Source organism: Salvelinus namaycush, chromosome 20, assembly GCF_016432855.1.
Source record: "Salvelinus namaycush isolate Seneca chromosome 20, SaNama_1.0, whole genome shotgun sequence".
Lineage (NCBI taxonomy): Eukaryota > Metazoa > Chordata > Actinopteri > Salmoniformes > Salmonidae > Salvelinus > Salvelinus namaycush.
Window position 1 is genome coordinate 36,551,365 of NC_052326.1, and position 27,866 is coordinate 36,579,230.

General features: G+C 40.5%; 1 protein-coding gene across 1 annotated transcript; it reads right to left on the reverse strand.

Moving 5' to 3' along the window:
- Positions 1 to 774: 774 nt before the first annotated feature.
- Positions 775 to 27,597, reverse strand: LOC120064602 (sodium- and chloride-dependent GABA transporter 2-like). Its single transcript, XM_039015203.1, has 14 exons — positions 27,459 to 27,597; positions 24,721 to 24,855; positions 9,394 to 9,534; positions 8,322 to 8,412; positions 7,969 to 8,101; positions 7,593 to 7,727; positions 7,229 to 7,332; positions 6,613 to 6,737; positions 6,078 to 6,190; positions 5,844 to 5,981; positions 3,340 to 3,442; positions 1,493 to 1,593; positions 1,170 to 1,340; positions 775 to 904 (listed from the first exon to the last, which is right to left on the reverse strand). The coding sequence occupies exons 1-14, from the start codon at positions 27,595 to 27,597 to the stop codon at positions 785 to 787; spliced, it is 1,749 nt and encodes a 582-aa protein (XP_038871131.1). The 3' UTR covers positions 775 to 784.
- Positions 27,598 to 27,866: the final 269 nt, after the last annotated feature.

The window sequence follows — 27,866 nt, forward strand, 5'->3', positions numbered from 1 at the left end:
GACTGCAATGCATTATCTTTTCGTGACCTTATGTACAGGGGTTTATTACACTATTGTTTATAATTCGATCCTGAGGCTGGTCATTTTGGTTCTTCAAATAAGAATAGTTCATTACAAAGAGTTCATTAAACGTGTACATGACACTGCAACAAAATTTCCCCATGGGGACAATAAAGTCAGTAAAGTACAGGGTGTAATGTTAATTTCCCCGGTAAAATAAAAAGGTAAATGTCAATGTCTTGGATTGGATTGATTACCTATTGTATACAGAGTGTATACATACAGATTAGGCCTAGACTTAGACTAAAAAGCATGCTCAATGGAGATTCGCCATTGAAAGTGATTTTTAGCATAGGACTAGGCTTAGTCTGGGAAACTGGTCAAAAATGTTTAGGTGATCTAGGTGTATCTTATTTATGAATGGTCTACAACTAATTATTTGAATCATATAAGAAAAATATTTTGCGATGATTTTACACATTATGCTACAAATGTTCAGTTAATACAAAATAAAAAAAATATGAACTATTCTGCAATCCAAACACAATACCAATACCGCAAGCACAACTCTGACCAGCTACAACTATATAAAACCCACAAAAACCAAAACCCTTACTAATGAAGTTTCACAAATAGAGTATAATAGAATATAAAGGGATGGTTTCCCAGACACAAATTAAGCCTACTCCTGGACTAAAAAGAATGGTAAATAATATTTGGTCCAGGACTAGGCTTAATCTGGGTCTGGGGAACCGGCCCGAAAAGTAATAGCAGAACAGTCAGTCTATAGATTATTGTTGTAGGTCTTCTCATCTTCAGTAACACGGTCCAGAGCATAGAGACCTGCCATCTCCTTCTTCATCATAGGAAGGTCATCTGCTGGCTGACAGACTGTCTGGAGGCGCTGGGGAAGCAAAGAAGTCTCAATATAAGTATAATCAATTTGCTGCAAAAGTATTCTTCAAAATCTCAGAATAGCTCAGAAACTGTATGCTAGAGTTAAAAGGCCCAAATTAAAGGTCCCAGCATTTCTGACCAGATTAATTTTATTTTATTTAGCCTTTTTCATTTAAAAACTTTTGTTTGTACCTCAATTTAACTTACTTGATGCAATCATTCACACTTTTAAATGTCCCAGGGAAAACGTTCCATCATATAATGTCACTGACCTTCCAGAACGTCCCTTTGGCCTGGTACAATTTGTAGACCATGGTGATGGGGATGAGAGAGAGAGAGGACATAGCCAGGATCCAGCCTAGCCCATAGGCCCACCACGGGTACACATAGGTGTTGTTGAACTTCAGAGGGCTGTACTTCAGCAGCGAGAATACAAAGGTTACCTTGAAGAGATTTTTTTTTACAGCAATGTTGTTTCATTATTTCTTGACACTGTATTTAAATGGACAGCACAAAATTTTGTAAGCATAACTGCTTACAGTTATCAATAAATGAAAGTGAAAGAATTATAATAATGCACTGGTCTTAAACTCACGGTGCCAATAGTTGGAGTAATGTAGAGCCAACAGTACTTCAGCAGGGAGGAGGGCCTGTAGCCAATCATATCCTCAATGTTGTCAAAGAAGCGTTCAGCACCTTGGACAGAGACAGGCATGTGACAGTGACAAAATACTCATGAACAGTCCCTTTAAGGACTTTCAATTACTTTGTATCTTTACAGTGAGAAATATAATCTAGTGAGGAAGCTAGCTTTTCATATGTACACTACCATTCAAAAGTTTCGGGTCAATTTCCTTGTTCCTTGTTTTTGAAAGAAAAGCACACTTTTTGTCTATTAAAATATCGTCAAATTGATCAGAAATACAGTGTAGACATTAATGTTGTAAATGACTATTGTAGCTGGAAACGGCAGATTTTTTATGGAATATCTACATATGCGTACAGAGGCCCATTATCAGCAACCGTCACTCCTGTGTTCCAATAGCACGTTGTGTTAGCTAATCTAAGTTTATCATTTTAAAAGGCTAATTGATCATTCAAAAACCCTTTTGCAATTATGTTAGCACAGCTGAAAAATGTTGTTCTGATTAAAGAAGCAATAAAACTGGCCTTCTTTAGACTAGTTGAGTATCTGGAGCATCAGCATTTGTGGTTTGATTACAGGCTCAAAATGGCCAGAAACAAATAACTTTCTTTTGAAACTCATCAGTCTATTCTTGTTCTGAGAAATAAAGGCTATTCCATGCTAGAAATTGCCAAGAAAGTGAAGATCTCGTACAACGCTGTGTAGTACTCCCTTCACAGAACAGCGCAAACTGTCTCTAACCAGAATAGAAAGAAGAGTGGGAAGCCCCGGTGCAAAACTGAGCAAGAGGACAAGTGCATTAGAGTGTCTAGTTTGAGAAACAGACACCTCACAAGTCCTCAAAACACCAGTCTCAATGTCAACAGTGAAGACGTGACTCCGCGATGCTGGCCTTCTAGGCAGAGTTGCAAAGAAAAAGCCATATGTCAGACTGGCCAATAGAAATAAAAGATTAAGATGGGCAAAAGAACACAAACACTGGACAGAGGAAGATTGGAAAAAAGTGTTATGGACAGACGAATCTAAGTTTGAGGTGTTCGGAACACAAAGAAGATCATTTGTGAGATGCAGAAAAAATGTAAAGATGCTATAGGAGTGCTTGACGCCATCTGTCAAGCATGGTGGAGGCAATGTGATGGTCTGGGGGTGCTTTGGTGGTGGTGGTAAAGTGGGAGATTTGTACAGAGTAAAAGGGATCTTGAAAAAGGAAGGCTATCACTCCATTTTGCAACGCCATGCCATAACCTGTGGACGGCACTTAAATTGGAGCCAATTTCCTCCTACAACAGAACAACGACCCAAAGCACAGCTCCAAACTATGCACAAACTATTTAGGGAAGAAGCAGTCAGCTGGTATTCTGTCTATAATGGAGTGGCCAGCACAGTCACCGGATCTCAACCCTATTGAGCTGTTGTGGGAGCAGCTTGAACATATGGTACGTAAGAAGTGCCCATCAAGCCAATCCAACTTGTGGGAGGTGCTTCAGGAAGCATGGGGTGAAATCTCTTCAGATTACCTCAACAAATTGACAACTAGAATGCCAAAGATCTGAAGGCTATAATTGCTGCAAATTGAGGATTCTTTGATGAAAGCAAAGTTTGAAGGACACAATTATTATTTCAATTAAAAATCATTATTTATAACCTTGTCAACACCTTCACTATATTTCCTATTAATTTTGCAACACATTTCATATATGTTTTCATGGAAAACAATGACATTTCTAAGTGACGCCAAACTTTTGAACAGTAGTGTATGTTTGCCCATGATTACATAGTGTAACGTCTATTCTTACCATATATCCATCCAATACTGAGTGACTGGCATATGGAGAGGAGTAGCAGAGTGGCACCACTGCACACATAATGATCAAACAGCTGGATGATGTAGAGGCCACCCTGTGAGAAAATACAACTTTAATATAAAGTCAAATCAATGTTTACAGATTTAGTTATTGTAATAACCAACCATAAATGACTTGGATCAAAGTAGCTGAGTAAACTACACTGCATCCATACAGTGCATTCGGAAAGTATTCAGACTCCTTGACTTTTTCCACATTTTGTTACGTTACAGCTTTATTCTAAAATTGATTTAAAAAATGTTACTTGTTGAAGCACCTTTGGCAGCAATTACAGCCTTGAGACTTCTCGGTATGACGCTATAAGCTTAGCACACTAGTACTTCTGGAGTTTCTCCCATTCTTCTCTGCAGATCCTCTCAAGCTCTGTCAGGTTGGATGGGGAGCGTTACAGCTATTTTCAGGTCCCTCCAGAGATGTTCAATCAGGTTCAAATACGGGCTCTGGCTGGACCACTCAAGGACATTCAGAGACTTGTCCCAAAGCCACTCCTGCGTGGTCTTGGAAATGTGCTTAGGGTCGTTGTCCTGTTGAAAGGTGAACTCTTGCCCCAGTCTGAGGTCCTGAGCACTCTGGAGTAGGTTTTGATCAAGGATATCTCTGTACTTTGCTCCGTTCATCTTTCCCTTGATCCTGACTAGTCTTCCAGTCCCTGCCGCTGAAAAACATCATGCTGACAGTGCCACCACCATGCTTCACCGTAGGGATGCTATCAGGTTTCCTCCACGCTTGGCATTCAGGCTAAAGAGTTCAATCTTGGTTTCATCAGACCAGAGAATCTTGTTTCTCATGGTCTGAGAGTCTTTGGGTGCCTTTTGGCAAACTCCAAGCAGGCTGTCATATGCCTTTTACTGACAGGTGTGTGCCTTTCCAAATCATGTCCAATCAATTGAATTTACCACAGTTGGCCTCCAAACAAGTTGTAGAAACATCTCAAGGATGATCAATGAAAACAGGATGCATACTTATCTGTTTTTTATTTGTAATACATTTGCAAAAATGTATAAAAACACGATTTTGCTTTGACATTATGGGCTATTGTGTGTAGATTGACGAGGAAAACATTTTCCAGAAATCAAGGGGTCTGAATACTTTCCAAATGCACTGTATGTCCCCCCATCTTCCAAAACCAAAGTTGCGCCCCTGGACACACCTCCGCCACACCTTCATTTCTTTGATCACCCCGAATGAATAGCACGACTACGCAGAGAGAAAAGTGCATACAGGGAATTATGTTCCAATTACGCGTGCATGCTTAACTCAGGTACACAGTAAGGTGGGGGTTCTGACCTACGTTCTTTACCATCCCACTGGGCACACACTGGTTGAGTCAACGTTATTTCCACGTAATTTCATTGAATAGACATTGAAATGACGTCTGTGCCCAGTGGGGTCGTTTTGGACCTGTAGATATGTATATATGGATAGAGTGGAGTTTACTCAGCTAGGATCAGAGCTGATACATGCGACCACTAATTAACAACTATACTGAGTGTTGGTCACATTTTTCATGAGCTGAAATAAAATATGAATAAAATACCAGAAATGTTCCATTCGCACAAAAAGTACATTTTTTATTTAACTATTCCTCTCAAATGTTGTGCACAAATTTGTTTACATCCCTGTTAGTGAGAATTTCTCCTTTGCCAAGATAATCCATTAAACATCATGATCATTACACAGGTACACCTTGTGCTGGGGGACAATAAAAGGCGACTAAAATGTGCAGTTTTTTCACACAACACAATGCCACAGATGTCTCAAGCTGAGGGAGTGTGCAATTGGCATGCAGGAATGTTGCCAGAGAATTTAATCTTCATTTGTCTACCATAAGCCGCCTCCAACTTAGTTTTAGAGAATTTGGCAGTACATCCAACCGGCCACACAACCACGTGTAACTACGCCAGCCCAGGACCTATACATCTGGCTTCTTCACATGTGGGATCATCTGAGGAGGGGGGATGCTGATGAGTACTTATGTCTGTAATAAAGCCCTTTTGTTGGGAAAAACTCATTCTGATTGGCTGGCCTGGTTCCCCAGTGAGTGGACCTGGCTCCCAAGTTGGTGGGCCTATGCCCTCACAGGCCCACCCATGGCTGTTCCCCTGCACAGTCATGTGAAATCCATAGATAAGGGCCTAATGAATTCATTTAAATTGACAGATTTTCTTCTATGAACTAGCTTAGTAAAATCTTTGAAATTTTTGCATGTTGCGTTTATATTTTTGTTCAGTATATTTTATGGTTTAGTTTTTGAAAAAGTGCTGCTTAGATCCAACCTTTCATTGCCATTCTTTTGAAGTTACTTCACTTACCTCACTATAACACTTCACAATTCATGTTCCTGATATTAAGTGTTCAGTTTTAGAGAACCACCTCTACCTGTGGTCATACAGCAACAACAGTTTGAGAGCTGGTGTGCAGCGAAGACCTCTCACCTCTGTGATCATGATAAGTCCAACCAGGTAGCAGCAGCAGCAGATGAGCAGCAGCAGAAGCTCCCTCCGGTAGCCCTTTCTGATGAGGTTGGGGTAGAAGTCCGTTACCGAGGTCATAAGGCTCTCAAGGGCGACAAACTGGGGAAAATGAGAGAGAAGGCAAGGTACATAGGCGGGAAAGGTAAAGGGAGGGACACAACAGGGACAGGACACCCAGGTGTGTTGAGCTCTAACCTGGCTATCCACTCCCAACAGGATGATCATGGTGAAGAAGCAGACAGCCCAGAACTGAGGGCAGGGGAGCAAGGACACTGCCTGAGGGTACACTATGAAGACCAGGCCAGGACCTTCAGCAGCACAACAATGAAAAAGTTACAGAATATATGTACCCAAATGCAATCTGATTGAATTAATTTAACGAGACATTCAGTTATGCATGTCAAAAAAGTAGATTTCATGAGCTGAGACAGTGCTTCTACCAGACAAGGTATAGATGCAGACAAAATGAAGTTCAGATGAAAGGTGAAGTAGGCGCAGGTCTCACTAACTAAAGAAGATGGGCCAGCTCTCTCTGATGATTAAAGTGCAGACTGAGGACAAGATAGAATATCAGATACTGTTTGTCTTGAACATAATTTTTCTATCTCAGCATTCCGCTCTTTCAGCCATCCACAATGCCTAGCAATTATGTTGTCAGACAGTACTTGGGGTGATCAGTAGGATAATAGGGAGTCATACCATTGTAGATTGATGTCCTTTAAAGACTCACCTGACTCAGCAACCACAGAGATGTCCACACCCTGTTCCCCAGCCATATAACCCAGTATGGAGAAAATGGCGAAACCAGACACGAAGCTGGTCCCACTGTTCAACAAGCACAGGTAGAAGGAATCTCTGCAAGGCACAAAACAAGTTTAACGTATAAATACACCTTCCTCTTTCACATACACTGTTGGCAAGGGTCTAATAAGATTTAAATACATGTTATTAACATTCAGGGTGATTGAGGTAATGTGTCATGAAACCTCCTGGCATAGGTGAATAAGCAAACTGTTATTATATGCTCTGAAGAGATCTTGACCTGCAGTGTTTGCCAGATGAAACCCTGAAGGCAGCTTGCTGTTGAAACGTTATTAAGTGATAAAAAGAAATGCGTCAGAGCCATGACAGTGTGTGGTTTTTCTTTTCTATGCGTTCTACTTCTCCAGCCTGCACCTCACCTAACCAGATGTGCTTTTTCCTGTCTCCAGACTGACTGACTGAAGAGATCTTGTGACCATAGATCCTCCTGGTACAGCTAAATAAGCAAACTATGTGAGATCTTCAATGTGCCAAATTATTACCTCCAATTTTTAATCAAACCCACACACTAGTTGAACCCTCACTTGTAGCAGTTGTTGTTGTATTTGTTGTAGCTTCCAAGAGAGGTCAGGTAGCCCAGGCATATGGCGTAAGAATAGAATATCTGGGTTCCTGCATCCATCCAAACCTTATTGACGAACAAACAGACAAAGAAGAGTTAAACTGAAGTCATAAACTGAATATGTTTAAGTAGCACAAGGGAAATGTATATCAGTAAGATGCGAGACTAAACAAGGACTTAGAGGGCCGGTTTCCTGGACACCAATTAAGCATACTCCTGGACTAAGGATGTTCAATGGAAATACTAAATTTGAAGTGTTTTTTTGTTGTTGTCCAGGACTAATCTTAATCTGTGTCTGGGAAATTTGCCCATACTACAGATAATACCTGTGGATCAGCTAGGCGTGTAACATTGGGATACAAGTAGTAGAATATGCCATCTTTAGCTCCTGGAAGGGTCACTCCTCGGACAAATAGCACCGCTAGCATTACATAGGGGAAGGTGGCCGTGAAGTAGGCTGCCTATAAATTAGTAGTACAGGATTAGTAGAATACAGAAAACACAATATAGCCAAGCATACTGGTATCACCATACCAACTATGGGCCCATCATTACACCAAGTAACTTTAAAGCTACATCAAATAGCTGTCCCTCTGTTTATTTTATGTTTGTTTTGTTACCTCTGAATTCAAGATTGATTGAGATTGGAATGATGCACAATTATGAAACTACTGTCTGACTAATATATGAAATCAAAATCACCTTCCCTGTAGACCTAACTCCTTTCCAGATACAGAAGTAGCAGATGGCCCAGGACAGCAGAAGACACAGAGCCAGCTCCCATCTAATGCCTCCCAATGACTCAATTCCATCTGACATTCTCAGCACTCGCCGGCTGTAAGGACACAGCAATACATTTGATCACCAAAATAAAATATATTGTATGTAAATGTATTGTAGTCTATTGTATGCTTATAAGAATTATTTCACAATTACAATAGTTCCTTTTAAGAAATAAGACAATAGTATCTGATTAATTTCTAATTTGAGGAGTCAAGAATCTAATCACGAACGATGCAGTGGGGTTAAAAACACAGCATTTATTATAGACTTACTGCCAAAACTCCACAACGGAAGATGACACATTCAGGAGTGGAACAGTCCAATTGGTGCTGGCATTCTTGGTGCCAAATGTCACACAAGCATCTGAAATACATTCAAGTCTAGTTGAAACAGGTTATTAAGTTGACAGCTTTAAGTGGATATGCAACCTAATAGACAGATTCTCTTAATGTAATTGACTCAAAAGCAATATGAACCCTTAAAATGTTAAACGCTATTTCTTTCATTCTGAGAAAATGTTTTAAAGAGGTCCGATGACAAGGTAAACACTTTGATGTGCGTGTGTGTGTGTGTGTGTGTGTGTGTGTGTGTGTGTGTGTGTGTGTGTGTGTGTGTGTGTGTGTGGGGGGGGGGGGGGGTTAGAAGATACCAGACAGCTCCTCTCCCCCATTATTCTCACTGTCTTCAGTATTTGTCCAAACTGTCAGAAGATGTTCACGTGAACACACTGATTGCTCATGATCTCCCCTCACTGAACTACCATGCCTGCAAGCAGTTCGAATTTTTTGTTGTTGATAAGAGTCGTTGAATTTCAGTGATGGATGTTACTTGTTAGCAGCACTCTGTGCTTCATTATTGTGGCGGCAGGTAGCCTAGTGGTTAGAGCGTTGGGCCAGTTGCTAGATCGAATCCCCGAGCTGACAAGGTTAAAATCTGTCTTTCTGCCCCTGAACAAGGCAGTTAACCCACTGTTCCTAGGCCGTCATTGTAAATAATAATTTGTTCTTAACTGACTTGCCTAGTTAAGTAAAGGTTCAATTTAAAAAAATATCTAGGCTACAGAGGTAGTTGCTCCTATAAAGATTATCGCAACCCAGCAGCCTCAAATACACCGTTTGATAAAACTGCCACCAAGTCAGGGGATTTGACCATTTGGGGACCTGTTACATTTCTGTTTTTAATTTCAAGAAATTATTAAATAGATATAGGCCATATAAAGTTGTGTTAAAAATCCGCCAGTGGGGACCCCTCAGGCAGCTGGGGGTCTGTTTCAGTTGAAACATATGAAACATAGCAGTCCTCCTCTGCACCAAATTTCAGTCAAGTCAACAATATCGTAAATACCTGTGTTCCAAGCATTGTTGCAGTTAGCCCATGGTAGGTCAGCAGTGAAGGATGAGAACAGGTAGAGGAAAGCCCACACCAGAATCACTATGTAGGTCATACATCCATATATAGTGATCACCTGGGCGGCATAGCCCATTCCTGATGAAGACAAGCAAAACATAGCAACATGCTCATAAAAAACTAACACGATTTTTCAATTTACCTTCACTGCAGTTGATTCCCAATGACAGTAGCCCCAAAGGCCTGTCCGGCACATAATTGAGTCTTGTCACCTTACTGTCCAAATGCATTGTGTGCAGCCGGGAAAACGTTCATATCCTTCGTGGACCGGTTAAAACATCAGGCGGCATAGGCTTCGATTTCTGTAACTTTATTTTGTACTTCCTAACAGGTTATAGTTATACGCGTGCCGCGATCAATCAGTTAGCACATCGGATATTTCCGAGTTTCCTAGTTCCGACTTGCACTTGAACGCGGCCTACAGCCAGGGCATTTTCGTCAGTTCGTGCACACATTTTTTCTCTCCAGGCAAGCCAAAGCATCGTCACTGGTTATCTGGCTTTATACAACGGGTGGGTCTAATCCTAAAACCGCATTCCAGCCGGTGTCTATTTAATGGAAGCCTCTCAAATGTAATCCAGTTAGAATCAGGAATTCCCCAGGGTAGCTGTTTAGGCCCCTTGCTTTTTTTTCAATTTTTACTAACAACATGCCACTGACTTTGAGTAAAGCCAGAGTGTCTATGTATGCGGAATGACTCAACACTATACACGTCAGCTACTACAGCGACTGAAATGACTGGAACACTCAACAAAGAGCTGCAGTTAGTTTCAGAGTGGGTGGCAAGGAATAAATTAGCACAAAATATTTCTAAAACTAAAAGCATTGTATTTGGAACAACACTCACTAAACCCAAATCTCAACTAAATCTTGTAATAAATCATGTGGAAATTGAGCAAGTTGAGATGACTAAACTGCTTGGAGTAACCATAGATTGTAAACTGTCATGGTCAAAACATATTGATGCAGTAGTAGCTAAGATGGGGAGAAGTTTGTCTATAATAAAGCGATGCTCTAAGGCAGGTCCTACAGGCCCTAGTTTTGTCGCACCTTAACTACTGTTCAGTCGTGTGGTCAGGTGCCACAAAAAAGGACTTAGGAAAATTGCAATTGGCTCAGAACAGGGCAGCATGGCTGGTCCTTGGATGTACACAGAGCGCTAATATTAATAGTATGCATGTCAAGCTCTCCTGGCTGAAAGTGGAGGAGAGATTGACTTCATCACTACTTTTATTTATGAGAGGTATTGACATGTTGAATGCACTGAGGTGTCTGTCTAAACTACTGGCACACAGTTCGGACACCCATGCATACCCCACAAGACATGCCACAAGAGGTCTCTTCACAGTCCCCAAGTCCAGAACAGACTACGGGAGGCACACATTACTACATAGAGCCATGACGACATGGAACTCTATTTCGCACCAAGTAACTGACGCAAGCAGCAAAATTTGATTTAAAAAACAGATAAAAAAACACCTTATGGAACAGCGGACACACACACACATACACACACACACACAATAACATACGCACTATATATACACATAGATTTAGTACTGTAGATATGTGGTAGTGGTGGAGTAGGGGCCTGAGGGCACACAGTGTGTTGCGAAATCTGTGAATGTATTGTAATGTTTTAAAATGGTATAAACTGCCTTAATTTTGTTGGTCCCCAGGAAGAGTAGCTGCTGCATTGGTAGCAGCTAATGCGGATCCATAATAAATACAAATACAAATACATGTTACCACCAGCTAAATCTATGATGTTAAAATGCATTTTTACTCTGTTCCATTTGACTACACAATCCACTGTCTCATCAGCCCACCCAGGCAATTTATTAACTTGATTTCCACCATAAAAAGCATCTAGACATTATTGCACATTCATTTTAGACTAACATTTTGTTTTCAAAAGCAGAAATGTGTATAAGCCTTGCTGTCTGTCGCCAACATTTGCAGCATTGTTTCAATATTCAAATTCGATCTCCAGATGTCCCAGGCCATAGTAATGAACAGGCTTGGGGTGTAACGGATTACATGTAATCAGTTACATGTAAGGGATTACCAAAAAGAAACTGTAACTGTAATCCATTACGTTACCAGCAAAAATATTGTAATCAGATTACAGATACTTTTGAAAAACTAGACGATTACTTGGAGGATTACTTTTAAATCCAGAAAGGATGTTTGCGCAAAAAAATATGACACTTCTCTGTTTTCTCAATGACATTCAAATCAGCAGTGAAAAAAGGCACACGTTTGTTTGTTCCACCTGAGTGAGTCTGACCACTATGATGACACACCAAATGTGTTTGATGGATCGTGGGAAAAGAGCAGGAATAGGCTTTTGTAGGCTACAGTCCAAGCTATGTCTTCCAATGGTGCGACTGCTGTCGGCATCCAAAGATTATCCAACTTGAGTAAACGCTTGGAAGTAAGGATGACAGCAGTGGTGAAGTCTACTGCAATACGGATATCACTTATTATTGATATCTACATAGCGCATTGATGTGAATCACACTGCTGCTCTCTCATTTAGCTATTTGAGCCTTATGGATTGTGGTTGTTGTGGATGGCTGTTCACAAATCTAAATGTGTATTTGAACCCAGAAACTGTTTAACTTCTCTAGGGTAGGGGGCAGCATTCGGAATTTTGGATGAAAAGCATGCCCAAATTAAACTGCGCGCTACTCATCCCCAGAAGATATGATATTCATATTATTAGTAGATTTGGATAGAAAACACTCTGAAGTTTCTAAAACTGTTTGAATCATGTCTGTGAGTATAACAGAACTTATTTAGCAGGCGAAACCCCGAGGACAAACCATTCAGATTTTTTTTTTTTAGGTCACTCTCTTTTCAATGAGGTTTCATTGGGAAACCAGATTTCTAAGGGACCTGCTTGCAGTACCTACCGCTTCCACTGGATGTCAACAGTCTTTAGAAATTGGTTGAGGTTATTCCTTTGTGTAATGAAGAAGTACGGCCATCTTGAAGGAGGGTCACTTGAAGTGTCCTGTTTGTTAGAGGCGCGAGACCAGAAAGCTAGCTACAGTTGGTTTTAATCCTGTATTGAACACAGATCATCCCGTCTTCAATTTTATCGATTATTTACGTAAAAAAATACCTAAAGTTGTATTACAAAAGTAGTTTGACATTTTTTGGCAAAGTTTACAGGTAACTTTTGAGATATTTTGTAGTCATGTTTGAGCAAGTTGGAACCAGTGTTTTTCTGGATCAAACGCGCCAAATAAATTGACATTTTGGATATATATCGACGGAATTAATCGAACAAAAGGACCATTTGTGATGTTTATGGGACATATTGGAGTGCCAACAACAGAAGCTCGTCAAAGGTAAGGCATGAATTATATTTTTATTTCTGCGTTTTGTGTCGCGCCTGCAGGGTTGAAATATGCTTCTCTGTCTTTGTTTACTATTGTGCTATCCTCAGATAATAGCATCGTTTGCTTTCGCCGAAAAGCCTATTTGAATTCTGACATGTTGGCTGGATTCACAACCAGTGTAGCTTTAATTTGGTATCTTTCATGTGTGATTTAATGAAAGTTTGATTTTTATAGTAATTTTCATAGTAATTCATTTGAATTTGGCGCTCTGCATTTTCTCAGGCTTTTTGCCAAGTGAGACAGTAGCGTCCCGCCTAAACTCAGATTTTTGGATATAAATATGAACTTTACCGAACAAAACATACATGTATTTTTTAACATGAAGTCCTATGAGTGTCATCTGATGAAGATCATCAAAGGTTAGTGATTCATTTTATCTCTATTTCTAACTTTTTGTTACTCCTCTCTTTGGCAGGAAAAATGGCTGTCTTTTTCTGTGACTTGGCTCTAACCTAACATAATCGTTTGGTGTGCTTTTGTCGTAAAACCTTTTTGAAATCGGACACTTTGGCTGGATTTACAACAAGTGTAGCTTTAAAATGTTGTAAAATACTTGCATGTTTGAGGAATTGAAATTATGGGATTTCTGTTGTTTTGAATTTGGCGCCCTACAGTTTCACTGGCTGTTGACGAGGTGGGACGCTACCTTCCCACATACCCTAGAGAAGTTAAAACCTTTCATTGCTACCCATCCCGGATCCGGGTTTTCTGTCATTAAAAACCCTGACTAGCATAGCCTAGCCTAGCGCCAGAGGGTAATCATAAAATATAATTTCATGAAATCACAAGTGGAGTATTGCAAAACACAGCTTAGCCTTTCCTTAATCCATCTGTCGTCTCAGATTTTGAAATGATGCTTTACAGCGAAAGCAATACATGCATTTGTGTAAATGTATCGATCGCTCGACAAAACAATAAGAACAGCTAGCGTCAGGTAACTCGGTAACAACATCCAGCAAAGCAATCAAATGGATCATTTACCTTAGTTGATTTTCGGTTGGTTTCACTCACGAGACTCCCAGTTAGACAGCAAATGTTCCTTTTGTTCCATAAAGATATGTTTCACATCCAAATAACTCCGTTTGTTTGTTGCGTCATGACCCAGGAATTCACAGGAAAAAGCGTTCGCGACAACGGCGAAAAAAATTCCAAATGATATCCATAATGTCCACATAAACATGCCAACCGTTGTTTCTGATCCAACTTCATTGTGGTTTTCACAAATCTATTCGATATTAAATCGACCTGCACAGTTGGCTTCTCACTAGAGCGAGAGAAACAATGGCTACCTTTTCAGATTTACGCATGATTCACCCGGAGAGCCCCCACCTGTCCACTTGCTCAATTTGCTCTTACAAGCTCATCCTTCAAAATAAAGGCCTGAAACTACGTCTAAAAGCTGTTGACACCTTAGGGAAGACATAGAAAAAGAGGTCTTATTGATGAGACTTCACATATGCAATAGGAAGGCTTTCGAACACAGAGCTCTCAAAATTAGTGCCACTTCCTGCTTGAAATTTTCTCAGGTTTTCACCTGCAATAAAAGTTCTGTTTAACTCACAGACAAAATTCTTACAGTTTTGGAAACTTCAGAGTGTTTTCTATCATAATCTGACTATTATATGCATATTCTAGTTTCGGGGGATGAGAAATAGGCAGTTTAAAATGGGTACGCATATTTTGCCATATGTTTCAATTGCGCCCCCTATCAAGAAGAAGTTTTAATTCAAGAAGTTAAAACTGTCCTATCAATCATTGTTTTTGAAACCAGTGGATAGCCAGTGAAAAATGCGCTCTTGCAACAGCTGCATAGTGTGGATCCCAGCCTATGGAATAAAAGTGGGGCTAATTCATGAAGATAAAAAAATAAAATCCATTGGCCTAATGGACACATGCTCAAACTCGCACACATTTCATAGACTCAAAGGGTCAATCTATAGTTGCTACGTCCATTTTTTGACTTGTAAATTATATATATTAATGTAAAGATATAATTTAATCATATTATTGTATGAGGTAGAAAGTGATGGGTTAGAAGAAGCCTACATCACCAACCAATAAAGTAAAATTGAACATCCATATATGGCCAGCTATTTAAACTTTAACATTGATTTATCCTGCAATAGATGTCGTTCAATTGGTAACATACATGTGTCTTCTTCTAATGCCTCTTTAGGGGAAAGTAATCTAAAAGCAACTGAATGTAATCTGATTACGTTACTGAGTTGGGGGTAATCCAAAAGTTACGTTACTGATTACAATTTTGGACAGGCAACTAGTAACTGTAACGAATTACATTTAGAAAGTAACCTACCCAACCTTGGTAATGAACGTGTCGGGTGTCGGGTGTCGGGATGAGACAGACAGTCAGGCAGCTTTTCTCAGCCAGTCGAAATTATGAATCAGCTGGCATAATTTTTATGGATACATACAAAGAAATGTCAATTGAAAAAAGGTAAAATGAAATTAAGTCCAGCGAGTTTGTAGTCTTTCCAGCTTCAGTTTGAAGTGATTGTGTTAGTTGTGTTGTTGGATAGCTCCTCTGAACAACAGTGTCCTGACGAGTGAGCACATTTTCTATGCCAGGCAAAATCCCGCCTCATTAGCTCATAGATGTATCCAAGTAAATGTCACCAGAAAACAGCTTAAACAAATCCAAATGCGGCTACTTTGCTGTTATTCTGGCTGCACTTTTTGACGTGACTAAATTAGCCGTAGTTGACTAGCTAGCAAGCAAGGGATAAGAACGTTGCCAGGCAGTATGGCAATGGAACATTTAAAACAAACAACTGGGTCGTGTCTATAGATACAGAACAAAAAGACTGAACGACTGGGTTGCGTCTCTAGCAACTGAATCGACAGAACGAACAACAAATTCATCAAAATGATGTTTCTAATGAAAATATGTAAATCATTATTTGAATATGTTGGTAACCCGTTGTATAAAAGTGATAATGCACTTGAAGCCAGTGTTTGGAGGATATATTGGCACGGTTTGCCGGCCCTCGACTTTGTCTCAAGCCCAACAACACCCGTGCCAATATATCCTCCAAACACCGGCTACCCGGGCATTATCATTTAATTATTCAATGGTGGGTCTAATCCTGAATGCTGATTGGTTAAAACCGCATTCCAGCCTGTGTCTATTCCACAAGATACCACTGGCTAAATCTATGATGTCAATATGCCTATTTACTCTGTTCCATCTGACTGCGCAATCCACTCTCATCAGCCCAGCCAGGCAATTTCTAAAATGTTTTCCTATTTAGTTGCCTTACAACCTGGAATTAAAATTAATTTTTGGGGGGTTTGTATTTGATTTACACAACATGCCTACCACTTTGAAAATGCAAAATATTTATTATTGTGAAATAAACAAGAAATAAGACAAAAAACCCAGAAAACTTGTCACGACTTCCACCGAAGGTGGCTCCTCTCCCTGTTCGGGCCGCTCTCGGCGGTCGTCGTCACCGGTCTACTAGCTGCCACCGATTCCTTTTTATTTTCTGTTGGTTTGGTCTTGATTGTTTTCACCTGTATCTTATTTGTTGTTAATTAGGGGCTATTTAAACTCCCAGGTCCCGCCTGCTGTTGTGCGAGCTTATCCTTTATGTCAGTGGTGTATTATTGTTTTTGCTTTTATGTGTTGGCTGTCTGTTATTTTCCCTGCTTGAGGGACTATTCGGTTTATTGGTCATTTTGCCTGGTTGTTGGCTGGACCCAGCTGAAATAAACGTATTCATTGAAAGCACTGCTCTCTGCGCATGACTGACTCCACACCCACCACTCCTAGCGATCCGTGACAAAACTTGAGCGTGCATAACTATTCACCCCCCCAAAGTCAATACTTTGTAGAGACCCATCTCTTGGGGTCTGTCTCTATAAGCTTGGCACATCTAGCCACTGGGATTTTTGCCCATTCTTCAAGGCAAAACTGCTCCAGCTCCTTCAAGTTGGATTGGTTCCGCTGGTGTACAGCAATCTTTAAGTCATACCACAGATTCTCAATTGGATTGAGGTCTGGGCTTTGACTAGGCTATTCCAAGACATTTAAATGTTTCCCCTTAAACCACTCGAGTGTTGCTTTAGCAGTATGCTTAGGGTCATTGTCCTGCTGAAAGGTGAACCTCCGTCCCAGTCTCAAATCTCTGGAAGACTGAAACAGCTTTCCCTCAAGAATTTCTCTGTATTTAGCGCCATCCAGCATTCCTTCAATTCTGACCAGTTTCCCAGTCCCTGCCAATGAAAAACATGTTTTTCATTGATGTTCTCGGGGTGGTGAGAGGTGTTGGGTTTGCACCAGACATAGCGTTTTCCTTGATGGCCAAAAAGCTACATTTTTGCCTCATCTGACCAGAGTACCTTCTATACACTATCTCCCCAAACCCATCACTCCATCCCACTACTTTGGCCCTAAACCATCCTACACCAGGCCATCGGCTTGGGAGGCCGGAACCCCATCTCTCAACTTCCTGTAGATCTTCTGCACTAAAATCTCTCATTCCCAAATATTTCTCTGCTGCTGTAACTACCACATCTATCTTCTGTGATTTCCGCTTCATCAGTTTAGTGCAGTTGATCACCATGGCTATAAACGCATGAAATCTAACCTAAGTCAAACTCATCCTCTCTGGCTCTCTTTCTTAAGGCCTACTCACTGGGGGCCTTCCAGTCGACACACTCAGCCTTGGGCTATCCTCGCCTTTCTTCACTGCCTCAGCATAGGAAACTTTTTGCATCCACTCTGGAAATCTCAACCTGTCTCTCTCTCACAGGGTTCGTTGGATACCCAGCTGCATGGGCACCACCACAGTTGACACACAGTACTTTCTCTATCCCAACTGTACACTATCTCTGACTATGCCCTCCTGCACATTTCTCACGTCTTGGGATCTCCCTTCTACACACTGCTGCAACATGTCCGAATCCTTTGCACCTACAGCACCGACGCGGGTTCGGAAACATAAGCCCTCACATAATAGCAAATATACCCAAACCTGACTTTATCAGGTAGAAACTCTGTATCAAAGCTCAACAAGACAGACAGGATGTTCTCAGTCTCGCCAGTGGGTCTATGTCTAACCAAATGTAGAGCATCACAAGCAATAGGAATATTCCTTTTCATTTGATCCGCATGATTCGAAGCACCCGCTTCCTCTGGGAGGCAGATACACAAAAAATCTAAACAATTCCACTTCTCAAAACAGATGTAACCATACCCAGTTTGTCCTTTACCCAGCTTAGCACAATGTATGGGTCGGCCAAAAAGCAGGAATTCACTCTTTCCAAAAATCTCACTCCTACCAGTCCAAAATCATCTCTGGTAGGACTCTCAGGGAAAACATTGGAAGACCAGACCTGTCACCGCAGGTAGGCCCACTACATCCTGGACTGGCTCGACTTCAGAGTGCTCACCACTACCGACTAACTAAATTTTGAGACTATCAAGGTTCTCAAGAGTATGAAGACATAAGTAAGATTACTTGGTTTGCAATCAGGAGACATAGGTATGTACAACTCAAATTAAGGTGTATACTCAGGAGATGAATCTCTGATCTTAACCTGTTTGGGCTGTATTGAGTAGCCAGATAAAATGTGCCCATTTCAAACGGCCTCGTACTCAATTCTTGCTCGTACAATATGCATATTATTATTACTATTGGATAGAAAACACTCTCTAGTTTCTAAAACCGTTTGAATTATTTCTCTGAGTGAAACAGAAGTCATTCTGCAGCACACTTCCTGACCAGGAAGTGGAATGTCTGAAACCGAGGCTCTCTTCTACTCCCTGCCTATACATGGGCATGATACGTAAGAGTCTACGTGCACTTCATACACCTTCCCCTGGGTGTCAAGAGGCGGTGAGAGAAGAAATTTCGTGTTTATCTTGGTCTGAGGTGGAATAACAGCTCTTTGTATGACGTGACCGTCCATTTTCTGTTTTCTGGAGCGCGCGAAAGGGACATGGATTTGCCTTCTGTTTAGCTGTCGTTATGGACGACTAATATCTCCGGCTATGATTTTATTTGATACATGTGACCATATCATCGTAAAGTATGTTTTTTCAATATAGTTTCATCAGATTATTGAAAATTTTTCGGGAGTTTTGCCGTGTTCCGTTCTCTTCCGTTTGTTGACTTGGAGAGCTTTGTGCCACTTGGCAAGTGTGCGTGCTAAATCGAGAGGGAAAATGAACGTTCTGAATCCAAACAACGACTGTTCTTGACAAAGGGCACCTTGTCCAACATTCTGACGGAAGATCACCAAAAGTAAGAAACATTTTATGATGCTAATTCATATATCTGTCGTGCATGTGAATTAGTCGTGGGCGCCCAACTTTGGGGTACTCAGCTATACCGAAGCTGGATGTCGTAATGAAGTTATTTTTTAGAATTCTAACACTGCGATTTCATTAAGAACTAATGGATCTATCATTTCCTATACAACATGTATTTTTTACTTATGTTTATGAATAGCTATTTGGTCAGAATATGTGTGTCAGAAAACGTGTCAGAAAAATATCGTTGCTGTTTAGACGTTGTGGGAAAAAGATGCTACGTTAGCACAATGTGTAACCACTGATTTCAGCTCTAAATATGCACATTTTCGAACAAAACATAAGTGTATGTATAACCTGATGTTATAGGACTGTCATCTGATGAAGAACATCAAGGTTAGTCAAAAATTATATATCTTTTGCTTGTTTGTTACGATCGCTAACTTTTGCTAATGGGAAATTGCTTGTGTTTTTGGCTATTGTGGTACGCTAATATAACGCTCTATTGTGTTTTCGCTGTAAAACACTTGATAAATCGGAAATATTGTCTGGAATCACAAGATGCCTGTCTTTCAATTGCTGTACACTATGTATTTTTCAGAAATGTTTTATGATGAGTAATTAGGTATTTGACGTTGGTGTCTGTAAATATTATGGCTGCTTTCGGTGCAATTTCTGATTGTAGCTGCAATGTAAACTATGATTTATACCTGAAATATGCACATTTTTCTAACAAAACATATGCTATACAATAAATATGTTATCAGACTGTCATCTGATGAAGTTGTTTCTTGGTTAGTGGCTATTTATATCTTTATTTGGTCGAATTTGTGATAGCTACTGATGGAGTAAAAAACTGTTGGAGTAAAAAAAGTGGTGTCTTTTGCTAACGTGGTTAGCTAATAGATTTACATATTGTGTCTTCCCTGTAAAACATTTTAAAAATCGGACATGTTGGCTGGATTCACAAGATGTGTACCTTTCATATGCTGTATTGGACTTGTTAATGTGTGAAAGTTAAATATTTAAAAAAAATATATTTTGAATTTCGCGCCCTGCACTTTGAGCTGGCTGTTGTCATAAGTGTACCGACGTCGGGCTGCAGCCATAAGAAGTTAACAGCGCCATTCTTATGCTTTCATGTCATCGCAATTCTGACCCTCAGCCCAGGAGAGCAAAAAAAAACGGTTTCTCATTTTTCAAGCAAAGGTCTTATAAGGGAATATGCGAGCTCATTCGTTCAGAACTTGCTAACTGGTTGAACGCAGCATGTAGGGTCTATGCCTCAATTAGCAAGACGGACATTTCCAAGTTTCCTAGTTCCGACAAGCACCTGAAAGCGCCATTGGTTTCCAAACGATACGGACATATTCAATCTCTCACTATCCCAGCCTGCTGTCCCCACTTGCTTCAAGATGTCCACCATTGTTCCTGTAACCAAGAAAGCAAAGATAACTGAACTTTGAGGCTAGTTAAGGATCACATCACCTCCACCTTACCTGACACCTTAGACCCACTTCAATTTGCATACCGCCCCAATAGAACCTCAGACAATGTAATTGCCATCGCACTGCACACAGCCCTATCCCATCTGGACAAGAGGAATACCTGTGTAAGAATGCTGTTCATTGACTATAGTTTAGCCTACAACAGCATAGTACCCTCCAAGCTCATCATTAAGCTCGGGCCCTGGGTCTGAACCCCGTCCTGTGCAACTGGGTCCTGGACTTCCTGACGGGCTGCCCCCAGGTGGTGAAGGTAAGAAACAACACCTTTACTTCGCTGAACACAGGGGTGCGTGGCCAAGCATGCCTCCAACTCAATCATCAAGTTTGCAGACGACACAACAGTTGTAAGCCTGATTACCAACAATGACGAGACAGCCTACAGGGAGGAGGTGAGGGCCCTGGCGGAGTGGTGTCAGGAGAATAACCTCTCTCTCAACTTCAACAAAATGAAGGAGCTGATCGTGGACTTCAGGAAACAGCAGAGAGAGCACACCCCTATCCACATCGACGGGACCGCAGTGGAGGTGAAAAGCTTCAAGTTCCTTGGCGTATACATCACCAACGATCTGAAATGGTCCACCCACACAGATAGTGTGGTGAAGGAGGAAAGCATCTCTTCAAGCATCTCTTGAAGCATCTCTTCAACCTCAGGAGGCTGAAGAAATTTGGCTTGGCCCCTAAGACACTCACAAACTTTTACAGATGCACAATTGAGAGAATCCTGTCAGGCTGTATCACCGCCTGGTAAGGCAACTGCACTGCCCGCAACCACAGGGCTCTCCAGAGGGTGGTGCAGTCTGCCCAATGCCTGCCCTCCAGGACACCTACAGCACCCAATGTCACAAGAAGGCCAAAAAGATCATCAAGGACATCAACCACCCAAGCCACTGCCTGTTCACCCTGCTACTATCCAGAAGGCAAGGTCAGTACAGGTGCAAAAAAACTGGGACCGAGAGACTGAAAAACAGCTTCTATCTCAAGGCCATCAGACTGTTAAATAGCCATCACTAGCCGGCTACCACCCGTTACTCAACCCTGCACCTTAGAGGCTGCTGCCCTTTATACATAGACATGGAATCACTGGTCACTTTAATAGTGTTTAATTACTGCTTTACTCATTTCATATGTAAATACTGTATTCTATTCTACTGTATTTTAGTCAATGCCACTCCGACATTGCTCGTCCTAATATTTATATATTGCTTAACTCCATTATTTTACTTTAGATTTGTGTGTATTATTGTGAATTATTAGATATTACTGCACTGGTGGAGCTAGGAACACAATCATTTAACTACACCCGCAATAACATCTACTAAATATGTGTATGTGACCAATAAAATTAGATTTGATGTAATACAGCGCTGTGTTAGGTTAGGGGTGAGAAAACGGACTGATGCAACCTGATTGGCTGAACGCAATACACAACATCTTGGATTAGCATTTAGTCACTGGTGGTGGAAAATGGTTTTTCATAATGAAAGTAAGCATATTTTCCCAGTTTTTTTTCTCTAATTTTCGCACAATTAAATATATTTAAGGAGGAAAATGCAGCCTATGCAGCCTGAATGGAGAATGTTTTAGGTATAAATTGGTCCATGAGGGATACAAAACTATTGCCGGCTGCATACAATACATTTGGACGGTAAAATGACACGACTCAATATCGCCATCTGCTGGCCTTTGGGCTTCCATGATAGATTTAGTCAGATTAAGGTTACCACAGGGCCACATTCATTCTGAAAATACTGTATGTCTAAGATCCAAATCAATTTATGTTTCAAGTAGCCCTTCCGAAGACTATCTGTCTGATTTTTAAACAAATTTTTTATTTGTGTGTGTGTGTGCTTGCTTCAGCTGTGCGATCATGACATCAATTAATGTGGGACTCAGTTGGTAAAAGCATGGCTCTAGTAGCAACACCAGGGTCATGAAGGGTTAATTTCCTGCTGCTAAGATGTATGCTATCTCTGTGCAGTTAGACACTTTAGCTAAAAGGATCAGCTAAATGGCATATATTACTATTAATTTAAAAAAGTGAACATTTAATTCAGACACGGTCTTCAGAAAGGGACGCTGTTGTAATATTAGTTGGATATACACTACCGGTCAAAGGTTTTAGAACATTCAAGGGTTTTTCTTTATTTTTACTATTTTCTACATTGTAGAATAATAGTGAATACATCAAAACTATGAAATAGCACAAATGGAATCATGTAGTAACCAAAAAAGTGTTAAACAAATGAAAATATATTTTATATTTGAGATTCTTCAAATAGCTACCCTTTGCCTTGATGACAGCTTTGTACACTCTTGGCATTCTTTCAACCAGCTTCCTGAGGTAGTCACCAGGAATGCATTTCAATTAACAGGTGTGCCTTCTTAAAAGTTCATTTGTGGAATTTCTTTCCTTCTTAATGCGTTTGAGCCAATCAGTTGTGTTGTGACAAGGTAGGGGGGTATACAGAAGATAGCCCTATTTGGTAAAAGACCAAGTCCATATTATGGCAAAAACAACTCAAATAACCAAAGAGAAACGACAGTCTATCATTACTTTTACTTTAAGACATGAAGGTCAGTCAATACGGAAAATTTCAAAAACTTTTGAACGTTTCTTCAAGTACAGTCGTAAAAACCATCAAGCGCTATGATGAAACTGGCTCTCATGAGGACCGCCACAGGAATGGAAGACCCAGAGGTACCTCTGCTGCAGAGGATAAGTTCATTAGAGTTACCAGCCTCAGAAATTGCAGCCCAAATAAATGCTTCAGAGAGACAAGTAACAGACACATCTCAACATCAACTGTTCAGAGGAGACTGTGTGAATCAGGCCTTCATGGTCAAATTGCTGCAAAGAAACCACTACTTAGGGACACCAATAAGAAGAATAGACTTGCTTGGGCCAAGAAACACGAGCAATGAATATTAGACCGGTGGAAATGTGTCCTTTGGTCTGGAGTCCAAATTGGAGATTTTTGGTTCCAACCGCTGTGTCTTTGTGAGACGCGGTGTGCGTGAACGGATGATCTCTGCATGTGTATTTCCCTCCATAAAGCATGGGGGAGGAGGTGTTACGGTGTGGGGATGCTTTGCTGGTACACTGTCTGTGATTTACTTTGAATTCAAGGCACACTTAACCAGCGTGGCTACCACAGTATTCTGCAGCGATACCCTATCCCATCTGGTTTGGGCTCAGTGGGACTATCATTTGTTTTTCAACAGGACAATGACCCAACACACCTCCAGGCTGTGTAAGAGCTATTTTACCAAGAAGGAGAGTGATAGAGTGCTGCATCAGATCACCTGGCCGCCACAATCCCCCTACCTCAACCAAATTGAGATGGTTTGGGATGAGTCGGACCGCAGAGTGAAGGAAAAGCAGTCACCAAGTGGTCAGCATATGTGGTAACTCCTTCAAGACTGTTGGAAAAGCATTCCAGGTGAAGCTGGTTGAGAGAATGCCAAGAGTGTGCAAAGCTGTCATCAAGGCAAAGGGTGGCTAGTTGAGGAATCTCACATTTATAATATTTTAATTTGTTTAACACTTTTTTGGTTACTTCATGATTCCATATGTGTTATTTCACAGTTTTGATGTCTTCACTATTATTCTACAATGTAGAAAATAGTCAAAATAAAGAAAAACCCTTGAATGAGTAGGTGTTCTAAAACTTTTGAACGGTAATAAATGGGGGCCCTATGTAACTGCACAAAAATCTTCATGAATGAAGATCACAAAGCAATTATTTGTTTCGTGTCTCAGCACGAATAAGGAACCACACCTACTCATTCTACTCTAAGTCTCACTCTACTATTCATTGCAAAGTGGTTTATTTTGTTTACTTCATTATGGTTTCTACTTTACATTATGATGTACCATAATCTTTCAACTTTACTGTGCTGTAGCAAGACCATGCAAGACATCTACATTATGAAATGCGGAAAGCACATAATAAAGGCTCATCCTATGAGAGAATTTGTCACAATGAAAACAATGTAGCCTACTTGGGCTGCAGCAAAGGCATTTGAAAACATCACTTTTAAGTGCACAGAACTGTACAGCAATACTCACCCTCAAACAGCGGGCAGATTTTCCTCCAGCAGGTGATGCCCCCCTGGCTGGTGTACTGTCCCAGAGCCGTCTCCAGGATGAACAGAGGGATGCCACAGGTCACCAAGTACAGGATGTACGGGATGAAGAACGCACCTACAGTACAGGAAGGAGTCACACATATTAGGACTCCATATACAATGCTTGATGTTAATCTATGTTCAAACTTTAAACTTTAACCTTCAGTTGACAATATCTTGTGAAAGCTGATTTGGTTCTGGGTGCTGAGATTAAGTTGACACTGACAGTATGCATAAGTCTTTGTATCTTTCATCATTATACATCTGAACAAACCAATTTTTTTTCATGCCACTTTAAATTTAAATTTGTCTCATGGATCACACCCTCACAATATACTCAGTTTTAGAAATCAAATTCCTGTTGCCTGCGACAGATGACTTCTCAGCCGTGTTCAACCATCATCAATACTGAACGGGTCACATTACTGATATCTAAATCTAGTGTCAACTATCTCCCTACATCTGAGAGACACACTACTGTGCAAACCAAACACACTCCTGAAAGTGCAGTGTGGAAAATCCCCCCCAAAAATCATCTTTAAATTGTTACCATGCAAGGTGAATTAATGTATACTTACTTATCTCAAAGGAATGGGAATGTGAAACCAGCACAATGACCATGGGGTCAGACGGTATGAGTTTTCAGGGGGTTCAACTACAGTATTTGGATGCAGCTTTGTTTCTTTGTATCATTTAAAGGAGCTTTATGCTAAACAACAAACCAATCCTTCTCTTTTCTCTTTTTGCCTGATCTCACATCCGACCAGGCAGCAAATCAACCATGCATGTGTAAACAAGACAGAGAGACTTGGATAAAATAATAGGATCATTTCATCATATGCTCTCACAACCAAACTTTTTATTAAAAGAGAACAAATTTGGAAACTTCAATGTAATGTTATTAGGAGTGGAAAGTGTGTTATACAACATTATATGTTCTATTATCTATTGTAGAATCACATACAAGTTAAGCATGTAGTATACACTGAGTGTACAAAACATTAGGAACACCTTCCTAATATTGAGTTGCACCTCCCTTTTGCCCTCAGAACAGCATCAATTCATCGGGGTATCGACTACACAATGTGTCGAAAGCATTCCACAGAGATGCTGGCCCATGTTGACTCCAATGATTCCCACAGTTGTGTTAAGTTGGCTGGATGTCCTTTGGGTGGTGGACCATTCTTGATACACACGGAAAACTGTTGAGTGTAAAAAACCCAGCATCGTTGCAGTTCCTGACACACTCAACCCGGTGCCACCTACTACCATACCCCGTTCAAAGGCACTTAAATCGTTTGTCTTGCTCATTCACCCTCTGAATGGCACACATACACAATCCATGTCTCAATTGTCTCAAGGCTTAAAATCCTTCTTTAACCTCTCTCCTCTCCCTCATCTACACTGATTGATGGAATCATAGCTTTCACCTGAATTCACCTTGTCAGTCTGTCATGCAAAGAGCAGGTGTTCCTGTTTTGTACACTCAGTGTATATTGTAAACTGTAATAATATACACAAAATATATGCAAGATGCAAATAAGTGAACAATATTAAATAAGATCAAAAATGTTTTTGGTTAATTTCATGTTCTCTGATGTAACACTGAATGGTGTTTAGGTACAAAACGGCAAGAAATTTTGCAGGAATTAAAAAAAAAAAACTATTGCTTAATCATGGGAATCTAAAATGAAGACAGAGCTGGTGACCTTAATAACAGTATTCTCGCGAGCCAGAACCAACTCGCGAGCTAGCCAACTGGCTCAATGTAAGAATAGCTGTTATGAGACATTAGATCAACAGCCACATACCTCACAGACTGTACCTATTTCATATTATTACTTATTATTTTTATTACTGACCCATAACTATGAGAAGTATTTTGGAAGTTCTAAAGAACATTTTGGAAGTTCTAAAGAACATTTTTAAAGGGACCTATCCCCCTAAACACTAAACACTTCTACATTAATATGGATGCTACCATGATTACGGATGATCCTGAATTAATCATGAATAATGATGAGTGAGAAAGTTACATATGCACAAATATCATACACAAGACATGCTAACCTCTCACCATTACAATAACAAGAGAGGTTAGCACCTTTCGGGGGGAGAGGGAGCATGATATTTGTGCGTCTGTAACTTTCTCATTCATCATTATTCACGATCCATTCAGTATTATCCGTAATCATGGTAGCATCCACATTACTATAGAAGTGTTTTGAAACATGTTCTATTCTTATTTACAATAAAAATGACTCCAAAATGATACAAATACATTATTTACCATGAATTTCTATTGGGCACAAAATAATCTGAAACAAAACCAAAACAAACAGAAAATGCATCCAATAAGTTTGTAGAGTCACAAGCTTGACGTAATCATTGCGTGCTAGGAAAATACTACACTTTTGACTACTTTAATTCACATATAAGTAACATTTGGTCCCCTAAAATGGTGGGACTATGAACAAAAAGTGCTATAATTTCTAACCGGTTTACCCAATATGAATGGAAATACTCTCAAATTAAAGCTGACAGTTTGCACTTTAACCTCATTGTCATTGTATCATTTCAAATCCAAAGTTCTGGAGTACAGAGCCAAACCATTGTCCCAATACTTTTGGAGCTCTCTGTATTTAACCAAAAGACAAAAATAGGACTATGTTGACTCACCCCCACCGTTCTTGTAACAAAGATAGGGAAATCTCCATATATTTCCAAGTCCAACAATAGCGCCAGCCACAGTTAGAATAAACTCAAATTTGTTCTCCCACTGGCCTCGTTCATTGACCCTCTGTTGGGCATCCTGCATCGGTCTGGGGAGAGTCTCATGCCTGCCTGCCAAGAGAGGACCTGCCATCCTGCAGTGAGTGAGAGAGAGAGGGTCCGAAGGCGAGTACTGCTGGTCGAGTCTGTTGAATTCCTGCCTGGAGGTCAGTGGTTGGTGCAATTGTCTGCTGCTGCTGGAGCTTTTATGGATAACAGCACTGTCAAGATTCCAGCTGCTTCTGCCTGAAGGGGGATGCAAAGACATGAGGGCTGACAAGTCATTCATTAGCTAGCACGAGATCCAGATATTTG

Excerpts from the sequence above, each read along its gene's own strand:
- LOC120064602 (XM_039015203.1), bottom strand. The coding sequence starts at position 27,597 with ATGCAGGATGCCCAACAGAGGGTCAATGAACGAGGCCAGTGGGAGAAC. Across the intron at positions 7,728-7,968 it reads GAGTTAGGTCTACAGGGAAG|GCAGCCTACTTCACGGCCAC; the intron begins GTGATTTTGATT and ends ACTAATTTATAG. Across the intron at positions 3,443-5,843 it reads GACTTATCATGATCACAGAG|GGTGGCCTCTACATCATCCA; the intron begins GTGAGAGGTCTT and ends ATTTTCTCACAG.